Genomic DNA, 21,707 nt, shown 5'->3' with positions numbered 1-21,707 from the left:
GCATTTTTTTCAAGATAACCCTTCTAATAATGATAGTTTTAGCCAATATACTTAATTAGCAAGGATATTTTAGGAATGACAACACTTATTTATTATAAATAACCAACTTAACTTACTTCTTTAATCTCCTCAAATAAGTCAATTGGGTCTTATAATTAGGACCGGAGGAGTATTATATAAATTATTTGTTGAATTAAAATCTATCTTAACTCTTAAATCCTGTGACTCAAATTTACCTAAATTGTTGGGGGGAAAAACTTGAGTTAGTTGTGCATGTGAGGCAGATATTTTCTTAAGGGAAGAATAATATATTAATTAAGATTTGAAGGTACAACCTATACTCTCAGTTTGGCATGTGTGTTAGTCCTAATTAGTTGCTTTTCAAATTCAACGATTAGATTAATGAGACAATTAAATATCTTGCTTCTCACCAGAGGATGGCGGGTTAGGTGAAATTAATTTAATGCCTTTGTCCCTTTCTCTGAAATGTGTGGTGGCGTACACTATAAAGATCCTGTCCCCACAAGTCGGTAGTTGGAATCATGGCTGATATGATCTCATTTTTCTGCTGATCAAATCATCAAATAACAAAGCCTCATGTTTAGGTTTAGGTTTGATACAATTTTTGAGGAAAAAGTTAGTGGATGTGAACTGAAATTTAATTTGCATTAAATTTCCATCACAAAGAAAGCAAATAATTAATAAACAGAGCCGTATAAAAACAAACCAACCAACCTTTGTGTTCCATCAGTTAAATAAGTGCTGCCTCTTTTCTTTTTTCTTTTTTTGTTTTTTAGTTATTCAAAACAAAAAGATAGCTTTTTATCATGAACTAGGTTCTTGAAGAGACAACCAGGGCCTAAAAAATTACTCCCTCCATCTTTTATTAAAATCTAATTTTTAAATAGGTTTATCTTTTTTTATAAGATCCCTTTTGAGTTTGTTTGAACATTTAATGTATTATTACCTATGTTATCCCTAATTTAATGCATTTAATACATTCTCTTTCTTCATTTATCTTACTATTATTCTCTCACATCTACCCATTTATATTTAGGGGTATATTTGAAAAAAATTGCATTTGCTACATATTAATTGCTTTTGACTAATTTTAACTGCTTTTTTAAACTGCGTAATTTAGTTAAAAAAATCTTATAATAAGAGACAGAGTAGTAAGATCTAATTTTGTCTCATAAGTTTTTACTTCAGAGCAATATTGTCTCAGAAATTTTTTAAAATTCAATGTGATTCCAGAAGTTTAAAAACCGAACAACATTACCTGTTAACAAAATTAATTTTAACTTTTAAGGACACCTGCCACCTAAATATAATTTGTTTTCTAGATTCTTCCACTAAGCAATCACATGCATGCTTCCTTGTTCTTTTCTCACACCATTCTGTGGAATCTGTATTTATGATTCTTCTGCCGTCGAAAATATGGATGCAGATTCTGTGGAATCTATAATATGCATCAAATATAAATTAAAGTAGAAAAATAAATCTTGATGGTTATAAAAAGATATCTTGGTTGGGAATAATAATAAGGGGCTACTCAATTTGGCATGGTAGTAGTAGGAGGAGGAGCTTTATTATAATGAGACAGTACATTATATGTTTTATTTGTTTCTCGTGGTTAGGTGAAATGAATTGGATGTGCTTGTCCTCACCATACGCTGTCTTCATCCATATTCATGCTCATGCCAAAACCAATTCTTTCTTTGCTTTGATCATACTCCGTCGGGTCATTTTTTAAAAATTAGAAATAATAAGCAAATGATGCAGATTAAAATAAGGCACATGCATATACTAGATCATACTGGGTTAGCCATCAATCTGAAGTATGGTCTGGAGAAAACTAGACAATCCGTAATCTAGTTTAGTTTAATACTAACTCAAAGTTACATGAGATTGGACTTGGTCTATGAAACTGCCTAGCCTTAGACTTGTTAAAATAATCTAGGACTTTAATTTGCCTTTTTTCCCCTTCTCTCCTTTATGAGAGACAAGGTTTCAGTCAGAAACACAAGTCTTTTTTTTTTTCCAAACAAATAAATACAATTCAAGTAATAAAAAAAACTTATAATCATATACACCTCATAAAAAAAACTTTGCAATTTAATTATAAAACCTCTAACTATAATAAAAAATTTATCCAAGCCAAACCAAACCAGACCATATTAAGTGGTTTGATTGCTTGGTCTTGATTTCGTCTAACTTGACTAGTTATTACAGTCTGATTTGGTTGGATTTTGTTATTGCGCTTATTTTTAATAGATTGGATTGGACCGCTGAATTTGTAAACATTGGTAATTAAAATTAGTTAAAAAAATAAATGTGCAAGAAATGTATTTTTCTCCCAAACATACTCTTAATGATACTGAGGAAAAAGATGTGAGAGAATGAGCAGGAAAAAAAAAAAAGAGATACAACAACAACAAGTCTTATCCTACGATATGTGGTCGGCTATGTGAATCACACGATGCCATTGTACTCTATTAACAACCCAATCCTTAGATATGTTGTTGACGAGGAGGTCTTGTTTAATGACCTCATTTAGCATTTTTTTCGGTCTTCCTTTACTTTTTTTTGTGGAACTCCATACTATCTGATCTACCCTCCTCACGTGGGCCTCCAATAGTCTTCTCTATATATGTCCAAACCACTTCAAGCGATGTTCAACTATTTTTTCTTGGATAGGCACCACACCGACTCTTGCTCTGATATTTTCATTTCAAATCTTATCTTTTCTTGTATGGCTACACATCCATCTTAACATCATCATTTCTGCTATCCCAACTTTATACTCTTGTTTTTCCTTTATCGCCCAATATTCACTACCGTACAATATAACTGGTCTTATAGCAATCTGATGAAATTTTTCCTTAAGCTTCTTATAGGTACCTTCTTATCGCAAATAACTCTGATAGCATTCCTCCACTTTAACCAGTCAGCTTGTATTCTATGAGAAATGTCCACATCAATTTCACCATCCTCATGTACAATAGATCCTAGGTATTTAAACTTTGATACTTAAAGAATGATTTAATCCCCCATCTTCACCTCCAAATCACCATTGCCTTGCTTTCTCTCAAAATTACAATGCACATATTTTGTTTTGTTCATACTCAAGCGAAAACATTTCGACTCTAAAGTCCTTCTCCATAACTCTAATATAAAATTAATCTCTTCTTTTGATTTCGCCATGAGGGCTATGTCATTTGTAAAAAGCATGCACTTAGGGATTTTTTTCTTGAATAAACTTTATTAGAACGTCCAATACAATATTGAACAAGTAAGGACTCAAAGAAGATCCCTGATGTAGGTCAATCTTAATAGGGAGTCTTTTATCTTATCTTTAGGCATTCTTACACTAGTAGTTACCCCCTCATACACATCTTATATTGCTTTGATATAAGCAACTCGTACGCTTTTCTTTTCCAAAGCCTTTCAAAATAATTCTTTTGGCATAGGATCATAAGCTTTTTTCAAGTCAATAAAAACCATATGTAAATCCTTTCCTTTATTCCTATATCTTTCTATTAAACCCCTTAGTAAATAGATTGTTTTAGTTGTGGGTCTCCCCGGCATAAATCCAAATTGGTTCTTCGAAAGAGAAGTCTCCAATCTCAACCTATGTTCAATCACTTTTTCTCACAATTTTATCGTATGGCTCATAAGTTTTATTCCTCTGTAGCTTACACAATTTTGAATATCTCTTTTATTATTGTAAATAGGAACTAAAATCATTTTCCTCCATTCATCTGGTATATTCTTGGATCGTAAAATTTCATTAAAAAGTTTGGTTAGCCACAATTCATCATTCTCGCCTAGATATGTTCAAACTTCAATAGGAATACCATCAAGCCCAATGGTTTTACTATTTTCCATTTTCTTGAAAGCTTCCTTAACCTCTCCGATGCAGATCTTGCAGTAAAAAATCAAATTCCGATCATCTTCACTAATTAGCAAGTCTTGTAAGTTTTGAGCTGCACATTTGCTTCCCTCATTCACTATACTCTGCCTGTATAGTAGCCCTAAGCTCAGATAAAGGAGGAGGGTTGTGTTAAGTCCTCGATAGCCAATGTAAAAATTTGTTGAATCTCATGAACATAGGGGGAAAAAAAAGAAGAGATAAATTATTTATTTATTTATTCATGAGTAAAGTGAAAAAAATAACACTTAGACATTTCCAAAGGGTAATTCATAAAAAATACCAGACCTTTTAAAATAATTATAACTTATAAAAAAAATAAAAAGGAGCACCCATCATATTCTTTTTTTTTTTTTAAAGTATTATTATCATGGAAAGTTTAAATAAGTTGACTTTAGGAGATCACCACAATTAAAACAATATACTTATGGAACCGCCAAGACTGGGTTTTTTTTGTAAATAAGGATATTGTGGCTTGCCATGAAATCCCATTTTTTTAATAGGAGATACTATAAGTTACATATTAACATTGTTCTTATATCAAGATTCGAAGGCATATTCCTGTATGATATGATTTGTATGTTTACTAGTTAAATCAATGTTGTTGAAATCTCATTTAATTAATTAAATTTGATTTCAACAATTGGACAAAGTTGAATTTTATTATTTAATACTCAATATTTTTAAAAAAATATATATAATGTGGATGTGGATTTCCTTTCTTTCTTTCTTTTTTTCCCCTGCCGTCCATAAGGTGGATTTCCATATCAATTGGAGGGACCGCATTCAATTCCATGAGAATCACGCTCCACAATCAGCCAATAAAAACAAAAATAGAAAAGGACCTTTTTGAGTATATGGACTTAAATTTCCATCCTACAAATAATAAATTCTAATATATATAATCATGCCTAATTTTCAACCTTTTATATATTTTCAATGAAATAGTCATGCCTAATTTTTCGGGTGTCTTAATTATTCAAACACAGATTTTGAAATAAAGTGTAAGATTGCATTCACCACTAAACACATAATTTTCTTTTCTGACCATTCCATGGAATCTACAAGAAATGGTAAAAGAATCCACCTTTTTTCAATTGTTTGATCACTTGATGTGATAAGTAAGAATACATTTCTTATCTAATCACATTCACATATATTTTCTTATAGAACAAGAAAAGAGGATAATAACATTTAAGTACCAAAAGAATGATCTAATCGCAGGAAAATAAGTTGTAATGAGAAGTTTTCATTGTGAAAGTTTCAAATGTAACTCCAGTTTATGACTGAACTTCTCGTCTACAACATCTGAATCGATATCTGCAATTCGCTTTTCAGGATTTTGTTTTTTGGGAGACCTAATTATTATTAAATATTTTTTTAAAAGATGGAAAAAAAAATCATGTTTTGAAACTTAAATGTCATCAATTATTCTTAAACAAAAAGGTTTAAGGATCATCAATGGGATCATTATGGAATTAGATTACTCAAATCAGAATAGAGAATAGGATCAAGCAAGTTGGCTGGTGGAGGCATTAATTTACAATTTGTCCCTTTCAATGTGAACAATGCGAAATTTTAACTGGAAATGGGTCCCCTTCACTTAATAACGTTGCTTTTAAAGCAATTGCAAACATTGGTGGAAAAGTCGTCACAAATTAGCTTCTTGTTGTGTGTGTGTTATTTTAAAATTACTCTTCTCATAAAATACTGTTTTTATACATCGTACAATTATTTTTAAAATCATAATTTGATTTTTATTCAAACACTCCCTAACTATAATTTTGTTGATAAGACCTTCCCGTGTTAAGTTGGACTGTTGTTGTTTCAAAACTACTATTGCTTCTTTTCTTTTCTTTTCTTTTGTTATGAGTTTTTGTGGGTTAGGTTGTACTAATAATTTTTCTTTTCTAGTGTTTCTGGGTTTCAGCTATTGGTATTTGTAAAAAAAACTTTGTACAAGCTTTTATTTTGATTCCTTAATTTTGTAAAATATATTTTTATTTCTCTGATCTTAAGTCATTAACAATGCTAATATTAAATTTTAAATATTAAAAAAATTCTCAAATTCCAATATATTCAGTTTAATTTAGATTAATAATGTTAGAATTAGAGAACTGAAAAGATATCTTTTAAAATAAAGAAATCAAATTACTAACAAGCTGTTGGTTGATATGGTAATGATTCATTCTCATAAGGAAGAGAACACAAGTTTAAATTTCAGGAATAGTACTTGTTACCCTTGTTTCATAAAAAGAAAAAAAGAAATCAAATTAAAATTTTATACTACTAAAACAATTAGACGGCAAAAAGTATAAACAAAATTCACTGGTGAGCTTTCAAGGGTGGGAATTTGGAGCCATTTTGTAGGCACATCACATCAATCGGTCTAATTCTGAAAGTCCAAATTCCTCCCCTCCAAGTCTCTTCCGACAGCCTCTTTATCTTATCATATAAAATTAGTGGCCACGACTTGAATGTTTCTTGATCTGAAACTAAGTTTCGTATGGTTTGTAAGACTATTCTTTTTCCCTTGAGATTGGCTAAAGTTTCACTTTTAAAAAATATGAGCCGCAAAAATTATAAAATAATACTTACACCCTCTTTATCTTATCGGATAAACTTAATGACCAAGACTTGAATGTTTCTTGATATGAAACTAAGTCATTTTTTGTTTATAACGTTTTTTTTCAGTCATTTTACGCAGCAAAAAGAAATTTCTTCTAGAATGTTAGATTTGTTTAAAAATGAAATTTTTTAAAAATTTACTCTTATTTAAAATCATAAATTTCAATTAAAAATTAATTGTGCAAATTTTAATTAGGGACAATCCATAAAAAATATAATTAACATCCCATTTATCAACTCATAATAAAAATCTCAACGACACAAATCAACATTGAGATCTCTGTTAAAAGAGGTTGATAGTATTTTGAATAGAATTATTCTCAATAATAAATTACTAGTAAGAATTATTTATTTAAAAAACAAATGAATTATAACAAGATATGAGGGAAATATGATTGTAATAACTTATAAAACTATAATCTTTATCTTGGGATTGGTCAAAAATTAAAGTCTCAGTTGGAGAAAATATGAGCCATAAAAATTATACAATAGATTCCATGGAGGATAAGATCGCACATCATCTCCTCATCATCATGCCGTCCTATAACTAAAAGCGGTCAAAATTCAAAGCTATATAAACTGTCTGGGAACATCTTACAATAGAAAATTCTTCACGGATTTAAAAGTATCATGCATGTGGATTTAAACAACTACATATATATATATATATTTATATATATATATAAGGTCTTTCTTTTAAAAGTCATACATATCCACAAAAGTCATTTTCACAGCTTGTTCTTCGTCGAAGTTAATAAACCGGATATGTCCGTGTGTTCAACTATATTTTAGCCCTTTATACAAAAATTGTTGAAAAATCCCTCTTGAGGTAGTATCTCTTCATTAATTGTTTGTAACCCATTTTTAGCTACATACAAAATAAAAAATGTTTGCCAATTGTTGAAAATAAGCTTCTTGCTCTTGTCTTTATTATAAGACTTCTGGAAAAATTTGTACTCCTTTTTATAAGATTTTATGATAGTTTCAATAAGTATTAAATATTTTTTTTTATATATAAGAGAAAACATTAATATGATGTTAAAGTTAATGGCGGCAATACTTTAAAAGTTACTTAAATTTTATAACAAATTTAATATTTTAAACTATTTTTATCGGTACGTGTGAATTATTAGTTATTAATACTTGGTAGTAGTTTCTTATAATAAGGACCAGATGGAGTATAAGTTACACAGGCTAAACTCAAGTGATTTTAATAAAAAAATACTATTTTTTATTCTTAATATAAGAGCTAGTTGATTAACTTAAATAGATTTAAAAAATTAGTTAAATTAATTATTCATAATAAATAGGTAACGTCTTTTCTAAAATATTCTTGCTAATCAAGTGTACTGGTTAGAACTACCACTATACGAAAAAATTAATAAATATGAGAGACAAAGTGGATTGGGATCTTATATTCATGATCAAAATAAAAATCAAACGATTTTTTATATAAAATATTAGAGGTAATAATAAAAACTGTTATATTTATTTTTATATTAAAAATATTGTACATACCCTTGTCTTCGACTATATTCCTTCGGGAGCAACAGAGCTCTTTTTCCCCAGGGTTTTTGCCCTTCTCTACCCGGTCTGTTGGCAAATTTCACTCACATTTCATTTGATTTATTTCATTTTTACTTCTTTTTTTTTTGTCATATTTTTTTCGCTTATTCTCCTCAGCCTTTTATTCCCTTTTTTTAATTTCTAATATATTTTTTATATATTTACTACTTTTAAGTAATTTTAATTACATCTTTTCTTTACATAATTCAGCTATAGGTAGTTTACACATAGGACGAGAGGCATACATTCAACTTTAAAAGCATATGACATTATATAAATAATAATACACAATTTTTACAAGAAGGCTGATTAACATATAACCACAATAATTTTCACCTGAAATTCAAAAAGAGCAAGAGAGAGAAAGTGAGACAATTTTTATCTGTCCAAATAATCTTTACATGAATACACACGTCATCACCTCCTTCACACTCCCTTCTCATTCTTGGATCTCAAAAGCAAAAACTATCCCCCATAATAACATACACTTCCGTCCCACCTCATTATTCCTCTTATTTATCTTTATTAAAACCATCATCATCACTGCTTCTTTTCTTCTGGAATTTGATTTCTTCTTCAGAAAACAGAAGCTTGGAGTCGTCTTGCCAGTTCCTTGCTCATGAGCTTCCTGTCAAACCCAGAAGCAGCCAACATTCCTCTGTTTTCTTCAGCTCTTCTCAGAAGATATGGCATCACCATCTCCACCGGTCCGAACGGCATATATTTGCTCACCTGAAACCCTGCGTTGCTCAATCCGTACGATAACCCTTCTGACATTCCATATAATTGAGCAAATTCAAGCTTGTGATTCACCTTCCCCATCCCCAATTCCCAAGCTTTCGCCGCCGCGAGCTTCCCGGACTCCACGTTATGCGTCGCCAGGACCACCGCTCCGCCGGAGACAGCCCCGGAGCCATTCGCGATCCTCTCCAGCATCAGAGACGAACAGTCGTTGAAGCACTTATGGGTGTCTTCAATGGTGTTGTGAATCGGAGACGGTTGACCCAGTGACTCGGCGAGTCTTCCCTCTGTTGACATGTAAGCGCCTCGGACGAGTTTGAATCCCATTGGGACTCCCATTTTGTCGGCAACTTCCGTCGTCTTCAACAACCTCTCTTTGGCATCTTTCAGGTACGTCTGCATCGTCCCGAAGATGATGGGGTTGTTGCCTCTGTTATGCTCGACGGCGGAAGAGTACGTGAAGTAATCGATCGCCGGCTGGACGGTGGTGTGCTCGGCGTCAACCAGCAAGGGGATATTGGCCTGAACACATCGTCGTGATAATTCTTCGAGTCTCCGGTGAGCGAGCTCAAGATCAGATTCTTCTTCTGGTGTCAGAGGCTCTGGTCTGGTTTGAGTATGGTACAAAGGACTGGATTCTGAGAAAACCGGTAGGGTTTCTCTCTTCCATGGAAGATTCAAGCTTGGATCTTTCTGTTGCCATCTTAACAAATCGCTTACTCTTTCTAGCAATCTCATGGGACAAATCGCAGTGATCTTCACTATCACAAAGCTTACCTGCAATTACACAAAAAAAACCCACAAAGATCAAAACTTTAATCCATTAAACAACCCCAGAAATGTCAATAACTTTAACATAGTTTGAAAGGTGACACATTTACATTTTACAGGAAAACCATATGTAACGTTGTTCATGGGTTAAGTGACACGAAGCTTAAGCGTGCCTCAACGAGGAATCTAGGACTAGGAGGACCATGACAGGCAAATTGTACTTTTTGGCATGTGGGGTCCATTGAAATGAAGGAGCAGGGCCCACCAAAATGGACGATGGAGAGCAAAGCAAGCTAGTTGTATTTTGAATCACGAGAATTATTTGTACAATATTGTCCGACGTTCTCTAGAAGTGAAACAGAGCCCAAATTGAATGTACCACTTGTGTACAAAAATCTGGATTCAAGTGGGACAAGAAAAATACGAAAAAGGGCAAAAAGAATTTTTTTCGCTTTTTTCCATTTTCATTTTCCAGTTGTATCGCACCACCACCGGAGGGACCCGCCACCGCCGCCGCCGCCACCACCACCACCAACCCGCCCCCATGGTTTCTCATGCAGAAATGGAGTGATGGCCCTCGTGGCACGTTTAGGAGGAGTCTATTTTCAGACTGTTCGTTATTACTTGAAATGGAGAAACATTCACAGATATGGAAATGGAGAAAATATAAATTTGTTTTGTCGTTGTTATTGTTGTTGGGGGATTTGTATATTTTTAGGAATGATAAAAAAAATAACTAAAGAAGAGATAATTTAGGAGCTTACGGATGACGGTGGAAGCGATCTGCTAACGTCAACGGTGTGAAGGAATCCGTTAAGGTTACGATCACAGGCGTCGTTGTCGTGGGCGTCTTCGACGCCGTACACGAGCATGCCTCGTAATCCTGCGTCGGTGAGTCCCTTGATGCTACGAGCGGCGGTGGCGGCGTCCTCGCCGGCGCAGAAATGGTCAAAGAAAGTTCGTCTGACGGCGGCGAAAATGATGTTCCGAAGCGGCTCTACCTCCAAGAGCTTGGACTTCATAACCCACATTCCGAAATCCACCATGGATTCGGATGCGGTTGCATGCAGGACAGCGGAAGATCGGAGGAGCTTGGAGGTAGGGACGAACGAGAACAGCCTCTGAACGTCGTCGAAATTGAGGAGACTCTCCCCGGTGAGGGGGCCGGCGGGAGGCTTCTGAGGGCTGGACGTTCTCTCAAGAAAAACGGGGGGTTCAACGGCGGCGCCGGCGGCGGAAGCGGCGGCAGGGGAAAGAGAAGGTTGGGGGTAGTTGAGAGGCTTGGTGGAGGAAGCGGTGTTGTAACGGACCTTCCGGAGGATTCTTGGAGGGATAACACGGGTGGCCATCAACAATTGCAGCGACGTTTAGAGGATCACCGGAAGAGGAAGAAGAAGAAGAAGACGGCGGCGGAGGCGACGATCTCTGGGATGATAATCTAAGGAAGAGGAAGGAATGAGAAATGGGGAGCTGAGGGAATGTAATATGTGAGTGGAAATGTGAGGCGAGAGGGTTGATTTATAGGCAAAGAAAGAAGAATAACGTGTCTAGGTAATTCAAATGGGTTAACCTATTTTAAAGGGTAAAATTGCCGCTATATATTTTTCTGCTATATCAAGAGTCAAGACAGACGTGTGTCCACGTCATATTTTTAGTTAGTGTGATTTGTTACAGCTATATATTGAGTTACTACATATATATTTTACTAAGTATGTAGTAATATTTGATTAATTTAACTGTTAGCAAAAAAATTTTTTATAGCAGATTTAACTATCAGAACCTCATGAATCGAATCAAGATTGAAATTCTCATTGTAAAAGAGTATCAAATTTATCAAGTCTCGAATAGAATTGTCAATTACTTTCAATAGAGGGTTAGGTATAGCATAAAAAAGCATTTGATTTTATTTGATATTATTTGACTAACAGTATACAATGTTAGTTTTTTTTTTTGACCAAAATAATACAATGTTAGTTAACATCTAGAATTCCCCTACTTATTTTCAAATAAATGTTCGTTTAATTATATTATAATTTATAATCCCTATAAAAAATTGTAGAAAAGTAGTAATTAATACTCCACGAAATTCTAAAATGAGAGCTATGCATGTACTCATTACTTAGAAAGAATGTATATTAATTATTAAATAATAACCAAAATTTGAAAGTTACTTAATTTTATCAAATTGGGTATTAATTACAATTTTTAAATTGTACCCATCTACAAATCTCATTGATTGCAATTTTTATGACTTCTTAAATGTAATTAACCGTATTAAGCACAGGTAAATAAAATTAATGACGTAACCACCTCCTATTAATTTTAATAATATTCATGTCACCCATTGTACCGATACTTGAAATTCACTGGAAGAAATAAATCATTATATAATACCAATTAAATCATTATGACTTGATATTGGAGCATTAAAAATCAATTTAATTTTATGACAAATTAATACTTTTCAACTATTTGTATTCAGTAGTAATTGGTCAGGAAAAGGAAACGTGTTAATTAGGTGGGGAATGGGTGTGGAAAACAAGATAGAAAGGGCGGAAAAGAGGGAAGGGACAAGGAAAGCGCAGGTATGAGCTGGCCATTTGGAACAAGTTGGGGCTGTAGAGAGAGAAAGAGAGGTGGAGATGAGTAAGCCCTTACGTGGATCCACGATGCCTATCTCTCTCTCTCTTTCTCTCTCTGTCCCCAACATGCATCTTCCAGAATTTAAATATAAATTCTCATCACGACACCTATATAGCATGCCTCCTCACTTTAATTCTCTTTCAAGATAACCGTTTTTATCAACTCTATATTATTTAATCACTTTCATCACCCCCCCAAATTTCATATTCATTATCCCCTTAATGTTCTAATTTTATGTTCTTCTTTTTTTTTTTTTAATGAAACATCAGGATATCCACTGACGGATCCGGTGACTAATCCCTTCACTGGTTTGTAGGTACCTTGATGGGTGGGACAGCTGGTTCGGGGTTTTAAAGCTTTTCTATACCCAAGACAAGGATCGAACCCTCGACACTTGGTTAAGGGAGGATGAACCCCCACCGCCCAACTACACCTCCCGGGTTTCCCGGGTTTATGTTCTTCTTCTTTTTAATGAAAAATAATAAACACACTCCTTCGTCACTTATTAAAAAGGGAAATTGCAAAAAAAGACCTTGGAATTGTAAAAACGCAGATAGGGACCCTTGACAACTTCACTTTGGGTTTTGACAAGAATAATATGCCCTGAAGTTGTCAAAACCCAAAGTGAAGTTGTCAAAGATCCCTATCTGCGTTTTTGCAATTCCAATGTCTTTTTTTGCAATTTTCCCTATTAAAAAGGCATTTTTTCAAATTATTACAAATTTTTTTTAAGAATTTGACGATGAATTGCGCGCCTGTGCATTTAATGCACATGTTCCTTCACTCTAATTTTAAAATATTTTAAATTTTAAATCTGGTAATACTAGGAGTATAACAGAACATCAAAAGTCATTTGTACTACAGCAAATGGGGTCCCCCGTGAGTTGTATCCTGAACAATAAGCCGGGACCGTGTTATAGCTGTCTATTTTTATTATATCACAGTACTCTTTTGATTTTATTTATAGGATAAAATTTTTTTTTCCTTAATCCTACTTATAAGATATTAAGAGAAATTTTTTATATAGATGTAAAATTTTATCTTTCATTTATTATTGAATTAATTTTATTTATATGAGATATGATGTATATTAAATAAGAATAAAATTGAAAAGTTATTAAATTTTAAATAAGAGTTAATAAAATTTAAGGTTTTTTATTTATATAAAAAAAAGTTAAAAATGACTTATAAATAGGATTACAAAAGTAATATATAATCTTTCAAAAGAAAAACAATAATTCTAAAAATAAGGGGGGGAATCCCCGAAATTCTAGAATCAGAGACCCACAGAGATTCAGCCCCACATGTGACATTGCCCATACGGACGGTTGCTTTCTTTGACCCGCTAAGCGACAACTAATTAAAGATTCTCCTCCAACATTGCCGGATTTGAATATTATAAGAACAGTATCTACTTCCTCCATTCTTCAAAAAGCATCCTACTATTATATTTAACACACTCCCGTGAGTGACTGTTGCTAGCATTTTCAAATGTATTGCAAATGCATTCCCCCCCCCCCCCCATAAATTCCCGTACTTTAAAGTTTAATTTTTTAACCTATATCAAATAATTTTTTAATTATTACTCCCAATTCAATGAATGGTACGGTTGAAATAATATGACTAACATATCAGATATTAGCAGTTAATAAACATATGTCTATTTTTTAATTCCTGGTTTGTAGCCATTCATTCATCTAAAAAAATCATGTGGAACACGTTTCAATCGAATACCCATTATTACTGCCAACTAAAAAGTTAACGAGCATAACCGCATATAATTTTTGTTCCCCATTTAGATAATTGTTTATTCATCTAAAAACCAAAATATCATGTTGACGCGCGTTTCAAAAATTTAAAATCAGCAGTTACGAAAATCAAAACATTTTTATTCCCGTATATATATTTTAGATTCTTCTTTCTTCTTTTGCAAGTTGCAACAAGCTCATGCAAGTTAAGCATCCAACTGTCCAGTCTTGAGATCAGTTCATGGTTTGGCGTTGGCCTAAAAAACATATGGTCTGACATTAAATAGTTTTTAATTGAAAAATACTACTTGGCTACCTGTATTACAAAGCACTTCCAACTATCTCACAAGAATTAAGAAGGGTGGTTAAATTATTAAATTAAATCTATTTAATTTTTTTAAAAATCTTAACATATGACAAAGAAAAATTGAATAGGAAAAATGTAATTAATTCTCTACTTTGTAATGAGCATTAAGTACCATTCATTCCTTCTATTATTTTGCGTAGAGGGAATCATATCATTTATCAATGAATAAATAATTTTTAAAATAAATTATTTTATGCTCTGGGCCTACTTTGCGAGGAATTTTAATAGAATTACCTAAAGTTAATGGGACAAAAAATGTATGGAGGCACTTTCGTGCAACGTCTCATCTGCTATAAGATAAACATACTAATTGATGTGTGTATGTGTGTGTAATGTATAATTCATTAATTTATTATATAAACCAATAATTCCTTAATATTAGGTTTTATTTGTTTATGAATAAAACCTACAAAATAACAAGACAGTTTATATATGAAAAAGTAACGAATACAAATATTTTTTTTCCAAATATATATTTATATATAATCAATTGGCCATGGCCTCTCGATTCTAAGTTTTTATAGACGTGATCTTCTACCATACTTCCCTGTCCTCTTATGAACAAATGGGGGTAATATGAGTAATTTTACTGTTTCCCTTAAAGACAATATGACGAAAATTCCTGTTTCCAACTAATTCATATTACCAAAAAAAAAAAAAAAAGTTAAATGATAATTAAAACATTGTAGTCGTAATAAATTTTAAAGTTTTTTATATTACTCTTATTAGTCATATTAAATCATACCATCATATTAATTTATACTTTCTTATTACCCCGACATTACAGTTAACATAGAAATACACAAGACAAAATATTTATTACTTCAACGAACGTATAAAGTGACCAATAACTAATAAAAAGAATCAAATACATTTTCTAATAGATGCCCTATATATAAGCGTGGAGGGTATAATTAAAACTATTTTTCTTTTCTTCTTTTTATTAGTCATCATCTTTTTTAAAAACTCTATTGATATTGCCAGCTGTTGGCTGTGGCCTCCTGAACCTTCCAAGTTCATATAGACATTATCTTCTACCTTATCTTCCACCACTCTTCCCTGTCCTCGTATAAATAAACATGTGTGTATATATAAAAGAACATTTATTATTTTTAAATACAATATAGACAATAATCACTAATCCATAAAACCACTTCTTTTATTACAAATTTATAATTCACTATCTTCATTTTTTTTGCGAACCACTATCTTCATATTATGTATACATGTATCATATATCTTTTTGCTCCCGTTCTACAAGGCCTACTCAGTTTTTCTTGCATAAAAAAAGAGATATGCATTACTTTTTATATATCAATGATAATTTAGTAATAATTATTTTTTTTATTACTTTTTAAAATAAAAACGCACGGAGGACAAACGCCACCGAAAGAAGACTGATCGAACTCTATCGACTATCTTGAATGGCCATAAGTAAGAGGGTCAGAAATCATACCAAAAAAAGACACTCTTGCTTGAGAGTGCTCATTTGGTGAAGCAGTGCTCTCCAAATATGGAATTCAGAGCTTCGAACAAATGAAAGCTTATTCGCCAGCAAACTGGAGAAAAGCAATGGGAAAACAAAAAGGCCTCAATAGAATTTCTCAACATCAGACTCAAACACGGGAGAAGGGATTAAATGAAAATATACTATAAGATAGTTTAAAAATGAGAAAGTAAATAAATAAACAAATGAAATAATCACTACAAAAAACCTATAACAAGATATAAAGCTTCCGCGAAGAATTGATTCCATATACCATGTGAAGAGATTGCAATCTAAATAAGCCAATTGACGGTAATGTTGCCAAGCCAGGTGAACAGCGGGAACTGAGCCAGAGCAATGAAGAGCAAGAGATAGTGATGTTTGGATGATTCATAAGTCCTCACCTCAGCAAAAAGGACCCTCTTCAGCGTTTTAACCAAGAAAAATCCCATGCTGAAACAGGCAAATGGCATCAAAAAGTAGTAAGAGTAACCTGACACAATTCTCCCGAGAACAGCCAAACACATGCCGGCAAAAGTATAGCCGGCGTATGCCATAATGTCTAGCAGGGGAGCCTCCCCACTACCCAGTGAAAACAGTGTCACCTTAAGCAGTATTGCTTGCATAAACCAACCAAGCAATCCCTTGATGAACAACCAGTTCAGAGCTTCTGGACTAAACCTGACCATAAAAATGGTAAGCTGTGACAAACCTTGGAGTGAAGATGAAATAGATGGGAGTACTACGAGGAGGGGGGAAAAAACTAAATTCTGTTTGTTACACGCCAAAATCCAACCACAGGATTCACAGGGGGAGGGGGGAGTAATTATGAAAAGCAATCAATATTATAAATATGATATGATAAGTTCATTACTTGAGTGGATTCTATCAAATTATAATTATCTAGTCCTAAGAGGAATTCAACATAAAAGTAATCAAGCAGAAGGGAACATTTTTATCAGCAAAAGGTCATCTATGACTATGGCCTACAAAAATGGAAACTGTAAAGCCAACTATAGTCTTCAATTTCTAATGGCAGGAAGCTTGTAACATTTTTCCATTGTTCAAACATCAGCATATTTAAAATATAAAATGATGAAAATTACTTTCTTGTAATAAGTTAACTTTGTGCTCAACATATAAGAAGTCCATTACTTCCATGGTTTCCATCAAATTCAAAAATTATATTTTCAGATAATTCAACATAAAACTAACGTTGCTAAAAGGGAAAAGAGGGGGAAAAAGTTATAGCATGCATTTACTATTGCGAGGTTCCTCATTGCAGACTTACATTGTTCAACCATTTGTATTTCTAAAATATGAGATAGAAAATTACACAATTTTTCTTGAAAGTTAGTTAAATACTCCTAGTACCTCATTATTTCAAAGCTATTATTCAGCTCCCCTTACATTTGATGTATATCAAAAAAATCTTTGCAAACTATTTTCTGCTAATGAAGTTAACTTTTTGGTTCAACATGCTTTCGGCTAAACGGAAGTAGATCATTAATGCTCCATGCCTTTCATCCTGTTGTCCCTCCAACACAAATTTTTGTTCCCATATTTCTGAACCTTTCTCAGAGCAATAAAAATTCAAATAATTGTGTTGAGGCATTGCAGAGAAGAAACAAAAATCATCTATTTGTAAATTTTTCCCCTAGAAAGCGGTACCAATTACTAAGTAGTATACAGAGTATAATGCGCATACTGGTTGCTGTCATTAATAACAAGTCTAGAGGCTCTAAGTAATCTCTAGTTCCATTACAAGTTTGGACAGGTATTTTGGAATTACCTATTTCAAAGCAGGTGCCTCGGCAAAAGAATTAACAGAGAATAGAACTTGTACAGTAAAAAAAGATAAATTACCGCAAACAACAAAGACAGTACACAGATTTACTGGTGCACATGTTGAGGGATGGATAACATTGCTCAGTGTCAATACTTGTCAATATTGTATAATTTTTTGGCAAAAGTATATCCTTGCTCCTTCAATTCAGAGTTTGACTTTGTCCCTTAAATTGTTCTCCTTAACTTTTGAAAACAAGTAAGAATTATTGACTCCTAACACTAAGTTTAACAGAAAATGTCCAAATGTGAACATTAAGCCAAATCAATCATCTATTGCCTATCCACTAATTCAAGTGTAAAATCTTTCTAAATCGTTCCAAGTCAAAACTTTTGACAATTGAGCTTTGGTTACAAACAGGGTTACATCCAGGTAAATAATTAATGTTGATTTTGTTTTTCATATTTTTATCATCCTTGTAACTGCCTGGGATTCAGAGAACTTCCAAGCTTATTGCCTTGGTGCTTTAGCTTTAGATAATTATGAAGATGTCATTGCATCATTATATCATCTTTCAAAGATTGTCTTCGCTTGCCACTGAAAGGCTGGTTGAGGCTGTTGATTAGACTTATTCTAGAGAATAAAGACTAAGAATGTAGTTAAAACACAATAATATAAATCCCCAGAGGACGGAATTCATATCATCAACATCTACCAAAGAATAAGCAGTCCATACTGATACCCTTTTCCTATACCTAAAATAATATCCCAAGGCTAAACCTTTTCGTTCAGCACTATTTTTCCTGATTCAACTTTGTGGGCTCGCTATAGAACTGTGCTTGCACAAAAACACAACAGCACGCAAGAAGCATGCTGGCACAAAATCCAAGCAATTTGGAAGCTAAGAAGTTTATCAATGAAGAAGAGATGCATAAAATGCCGTTTTAGCAAATTCACAGAACATCGTCTTTTTTCCCACATGCTTGATCAACGGTAAATTAAAGTAGCGGTAACTTGGAATGAATTTAATTATGCATTAGTAGCAGTTTTGCACCAAATCTTACTCATCATTTTAGGTTAAGTAAAGAATGTTAGCAATGAGAAAATTTTATTTATTTTGAAAGTTAGTGACAAAAATAAAATTAAACAAAACTTTTTAGAGGCAAAACTGAAACATAATGCATGGTAAATGAAATAAAGTGCATTTTTGCCTAATCTCTCTGTGTCATGGACCTAAGAGAAAGGATAATTCGAGTTAGAGGCCATCATATGCTTACTTTCCACGAAGACCTAAGGAAAGGCCAGCAAGAACAACATAGGTACCAAACGCCATTAATGGAATGTACAGGTCTGGCGCATTTATGTCATGAAATGGTGGTTTATGAGAGAGCCGCCCTCCCACTGGCTCGGTTATTCTTGTCCACTGACCCTGAACCAGAAAAGGGAGAAAAAAAAAAGCCAAGCAGGTGTTAAAATAAGATAAGCAATGAAAAGCAGGAAGGGACTGCGGAAATAACAAATAGTGGATTAGAGCTCACCCGATGCAGAAATGGGAACAAAACAACCTTCAATTTGTTCCTAACATAATGATCATTCACTTGAAAATAATACTGGGGATCAGAGAAATATCGACTTATCTGTCAATCAATTAAAAAGTCAGCTTTAAAATAAAAGGCTTAAATCCATGCCTTCAGAGAATATCAACAAGCAAAGTAAGCAAAGAGTTAAGGGGGAGCGAAGCAGGGTCTTTTTTGGCTTTTGTTTTTGTTCGTTTCTTTTTTGTTTTATTTTTTGTTTCGGTCTGAAGCAATACAGGGCCTGATTAGCTACCTAACTTCATTGCTCATCTGAATAGATTTATCACCCCAGAAAAAATTAATGATTCGGCTATACAATCATCAATGAATTTACATGCATGGGGAATAGAGTAGAAAGGAAAGTACAAGAAAATTACATATTTCTTCACAAATTTCAATGGAAGCGTCAAGTTGCCATGCTAACACAGTTTTTTTTTTTTTTTGGCCAAGGTCATGCTAACACAGTTGAAGTGTAAGTGCTGTTCAAATTATATGGAAACTGGTCAAATGAGGAAGCAATTAAATATCTACATCAATGTTCCAAGATCAAGCAATTTTCAAGATACGAACAAAGATTGCGGAAGATAGAATATATCTGATGGAAAATGCAAGGGCTTGAAATCCATAAACAGCTAAAAATAGGGCCAAATAGTGAACAAGATAAATACCACTATGTGTGAATCAAACCGGTGAATTCGATTATAAACATCAACAAGAGAAAATAAAAACTAGAATGCTACTTACATTGCTCTGGACATACTCAGAGCTTGACCCCAGTATTTTTTCACCGTATGCACCCAATCCACCTCTAATGAGACCTGAACTAGTTACATGAATTGCATTCCCAAAAGGATTAGGCTCTGATCCTGTTGGAGGTTGAGGTACCACAGTTTGCGATCCAATCTTAGCGTACATTCTTGCTGCCATCACGAAAGGCAAAAATCATTACCAGATGCATAAACTGTAGAGGAAGACAAGCTCATTTCTCAGTCTCCCACACATAATACAGATAAGGAAGCTCAACCGACAAGAAGCTATTTCACTAAACTATATCAGCTCAAATTATAATGTGATTCATGCCAAGAATTTTACAGAGACCCCACCCCTGTTTGCTTGTAGACAGTAATTTGCGACATTCACAGAGGCATAGAATAAACATTTCAATCAATCAATAACAAGATGGTCGTAAGGATGGGAATGCTTCACAGGTTAAAGAATGAACAATCTCTGGTCCAAATTGATTCAGCGGAAGAAAATAAAAGCAAAACAAGAATTACGCAGAAACGCTAGCTCCACTAATTGTTAATGATTTCGATCAAATACCATATTAACAGATACTCGAGTAAATACTGAAATAAGTACGAGATCTAGCAACGACATTACTGTAAACTTGCAAAGTTTAAAAACACACATACACAGTGACAAGGGGAGAGGAGAAAGCAATCTATCCATACATAGAAGAAACAAACGGAATTAAAGCATTATTGAGATGAGAAGTCGGGCTCCGAAAAAAAGGAAGTCGAGAATGAAAAAAGATACAAGAAGAGAGAAATGAACCTGAAGAAACTTAAATGGCGACGGTGGATACTGAGCAGAGAAATAACGGTCGGTGATAGAAATCTTCGTCGGAAAGGAAGAAGCTGATTTGATATCCGGTCCTCGTCCTTGGCCTTGCAACTCACCCGGAAACAGGCTTTACTGTTAACCAGGCTTGTTTTATAGCTTATAGGCCTGAGTTTGGCTAGTGGCCTATTACATGCTTATCTTTCTGTTTAAGTCTGGTCTGGTCTGAAATTTGTTTAAAAGCTTATATTTTTAGAAAATTCAAATTACAATAATTTTTTTTCAGAAAAAAGCTAAAATAAAAAAAACATATATAATAATTAATTTTTTAGTCTTGTCTTTTATTTAAATTTTAGTATCATAGGTACTGTTTTAAATCTTAATTACAACTTACAAAGATATTATTGAAAACTAGTTCTAATTGTATGTTAAAATTTGGGACAAAACTATGTTTAAGTACAAAAAAAATTAAGACAATAAATAAAGAGAAAAAACTATTAATTTTACAATGAATAAAGAGAGTATCATAATTTAATTAATATAATACATAAGTTAATTAATCTATCATTCTTAGAACAAAAATTTTCTTTCCTATTTTATTTATATTTTTAAGATTTAAAGATCATATTTTTTATTGATATTTTTATTTTAAATTATATTTTTATCTTTACTTGTCAACTAAACTTCAAAATCTAAGGAAGAACTAAGCTATTAACTATATATTAAAATTAAAAAATAAATTAAAAGAGCACATTAACAATATCATTAACTAATTTTTTTATATATTATAATTATAAATTTTTAATAGGCCCAGGCGGGCCTAACAGGCTTAACAGGCCTTTTAAAGGGCCTAAACCTGGCCTATTAACTTAAACAGGCCTTTTAGAGGGCCTAAGCTTG

General features: G+C 33.1%; 2 protein-coding genes across 3 annotated transcripts; both read right to left on the bottom strand.

The window, feature by feature from the left end:
* Window positions 1-8,500: 8,500 nt before the first annotated feature.
* LOC114734592 (proline dehydrogenase 2, mitochondrial) lies at window positions 8,501-11,140 on the bottom strand. Its single transcript, XM_028922214.1, has 2 exons — window positions 10,402-11,140; window positions 8,501-9,643 (listed from the first exon to the last, which is right to left on the bottom strand). Exons 1-2 carry the CDS (start codon window positions 10,984-10,986, stop codon window positions 8,702-8,704), a joined length of 1,527 nt encoding a protein of 508 aa, XP_028778047.1. The 5' UTR covers window positions 10,987-11,140; the 3' UTR covers window positions 8,501-8,701.
* A 4,364-nt stretch (window positions 11,141-15,504) lies between these two features.
* LOC114734579 (protein YIF1B-A) lies at window positions 15,505-20,915 on the bottom strand. 2 transcript variants are annotated; one of them, XR_003739180.1, is made up of 6 exons: window positions 20,802-20,915; window positions 19,989-20,164; window positions 19,206-19,304; window positions 18,945-19,096; window positions 16,104-16,562; window positions 15,505-15,954 (listed from the first exon to the last, which is right to left on the bottom strand). XR_003739180.1 is itself a non-coding variant. In XM_028922198.1 (6 exons), the coding sequence occupies exons 2-5, from the start codon at window positions 20,157-20,159 to the stop codon at window positions 16,175-16,177; spliced, it is 810 nt and encodes a 269-aa protein (XP_028778031.1). In that variant the 5' UTR covers window positions 20,160-20,164; window positions 20,802-20,915; the 3' UTR covers window positions 15,505-15,954; window positions 16,156-16,174. The 2 variants fall into 2 exon arrangements, 1 of the variants encoding a protein (XP_028778031.1); XM_028922198.1 differs by having other exon boundaries at window positions 16,156-16,562.
* Window positions 20,916-21,707: the final 792 nt, after the last annotated feature.

Source organism: Neltuma alba, unplaced genomic scaffold, assembly GCF_004799145.2.
Source record: "Neltuma alba isolate B1F8T4 unplaced genomic scaffold, ASM479914v2 tig00013118_pilon, whole genome shotgun sequence".
Classification (NCBI taxonomy): domain Eukaryota; kingdom Viridiplantae; phylum Streptophyta; class Magnoliopsida; order Fabales; family Fabaceae; genus Neltuma; species Neltuma alba.
The sequence above is the reverse complement of the archived record's forward strand: the minus strand, read 5'-3'. Positions and strand labels throughout refer to the sequence as shown.

Coding starts and splice junctions, on each gene's coding strand:
- LOC114734592 (XM_028922214.1), bottom strand. CDS start 10,986: ATGGCCACCCGTGTTATCCCTCCAAGAATCCTCCGGAAGGTCCGTTAC. Junction 9,644..10,401: donor GATCGCTTCCACCGTCATCC/GTAAGCTCCTAA, acceptor GTGTAATTGCAG/GTAAGCTTTGTGATAGTGAA.
- LOC114734579 (XM_028922198.1), bottom strand. CDS start 20,159: ATGTACGCTAAGATTGGATCGCAAACTGTGGTACCTCAACCTCCAACA. Junction 19,097..19,205: donor TGTTCCCATTTCTGCATCGG/GTGAGCTCTAAT, acceptor TTTCTGGTTCAG/GGTCAGTGGACAAGAATAAC. Junction 16,563..18,944: donor TCCTTAGGTCTTCGTGGAAA/GTAAGCATATGA, acceptor TTTTATGGTCAG/GTTTAGTCCAGAAGCTCTGA.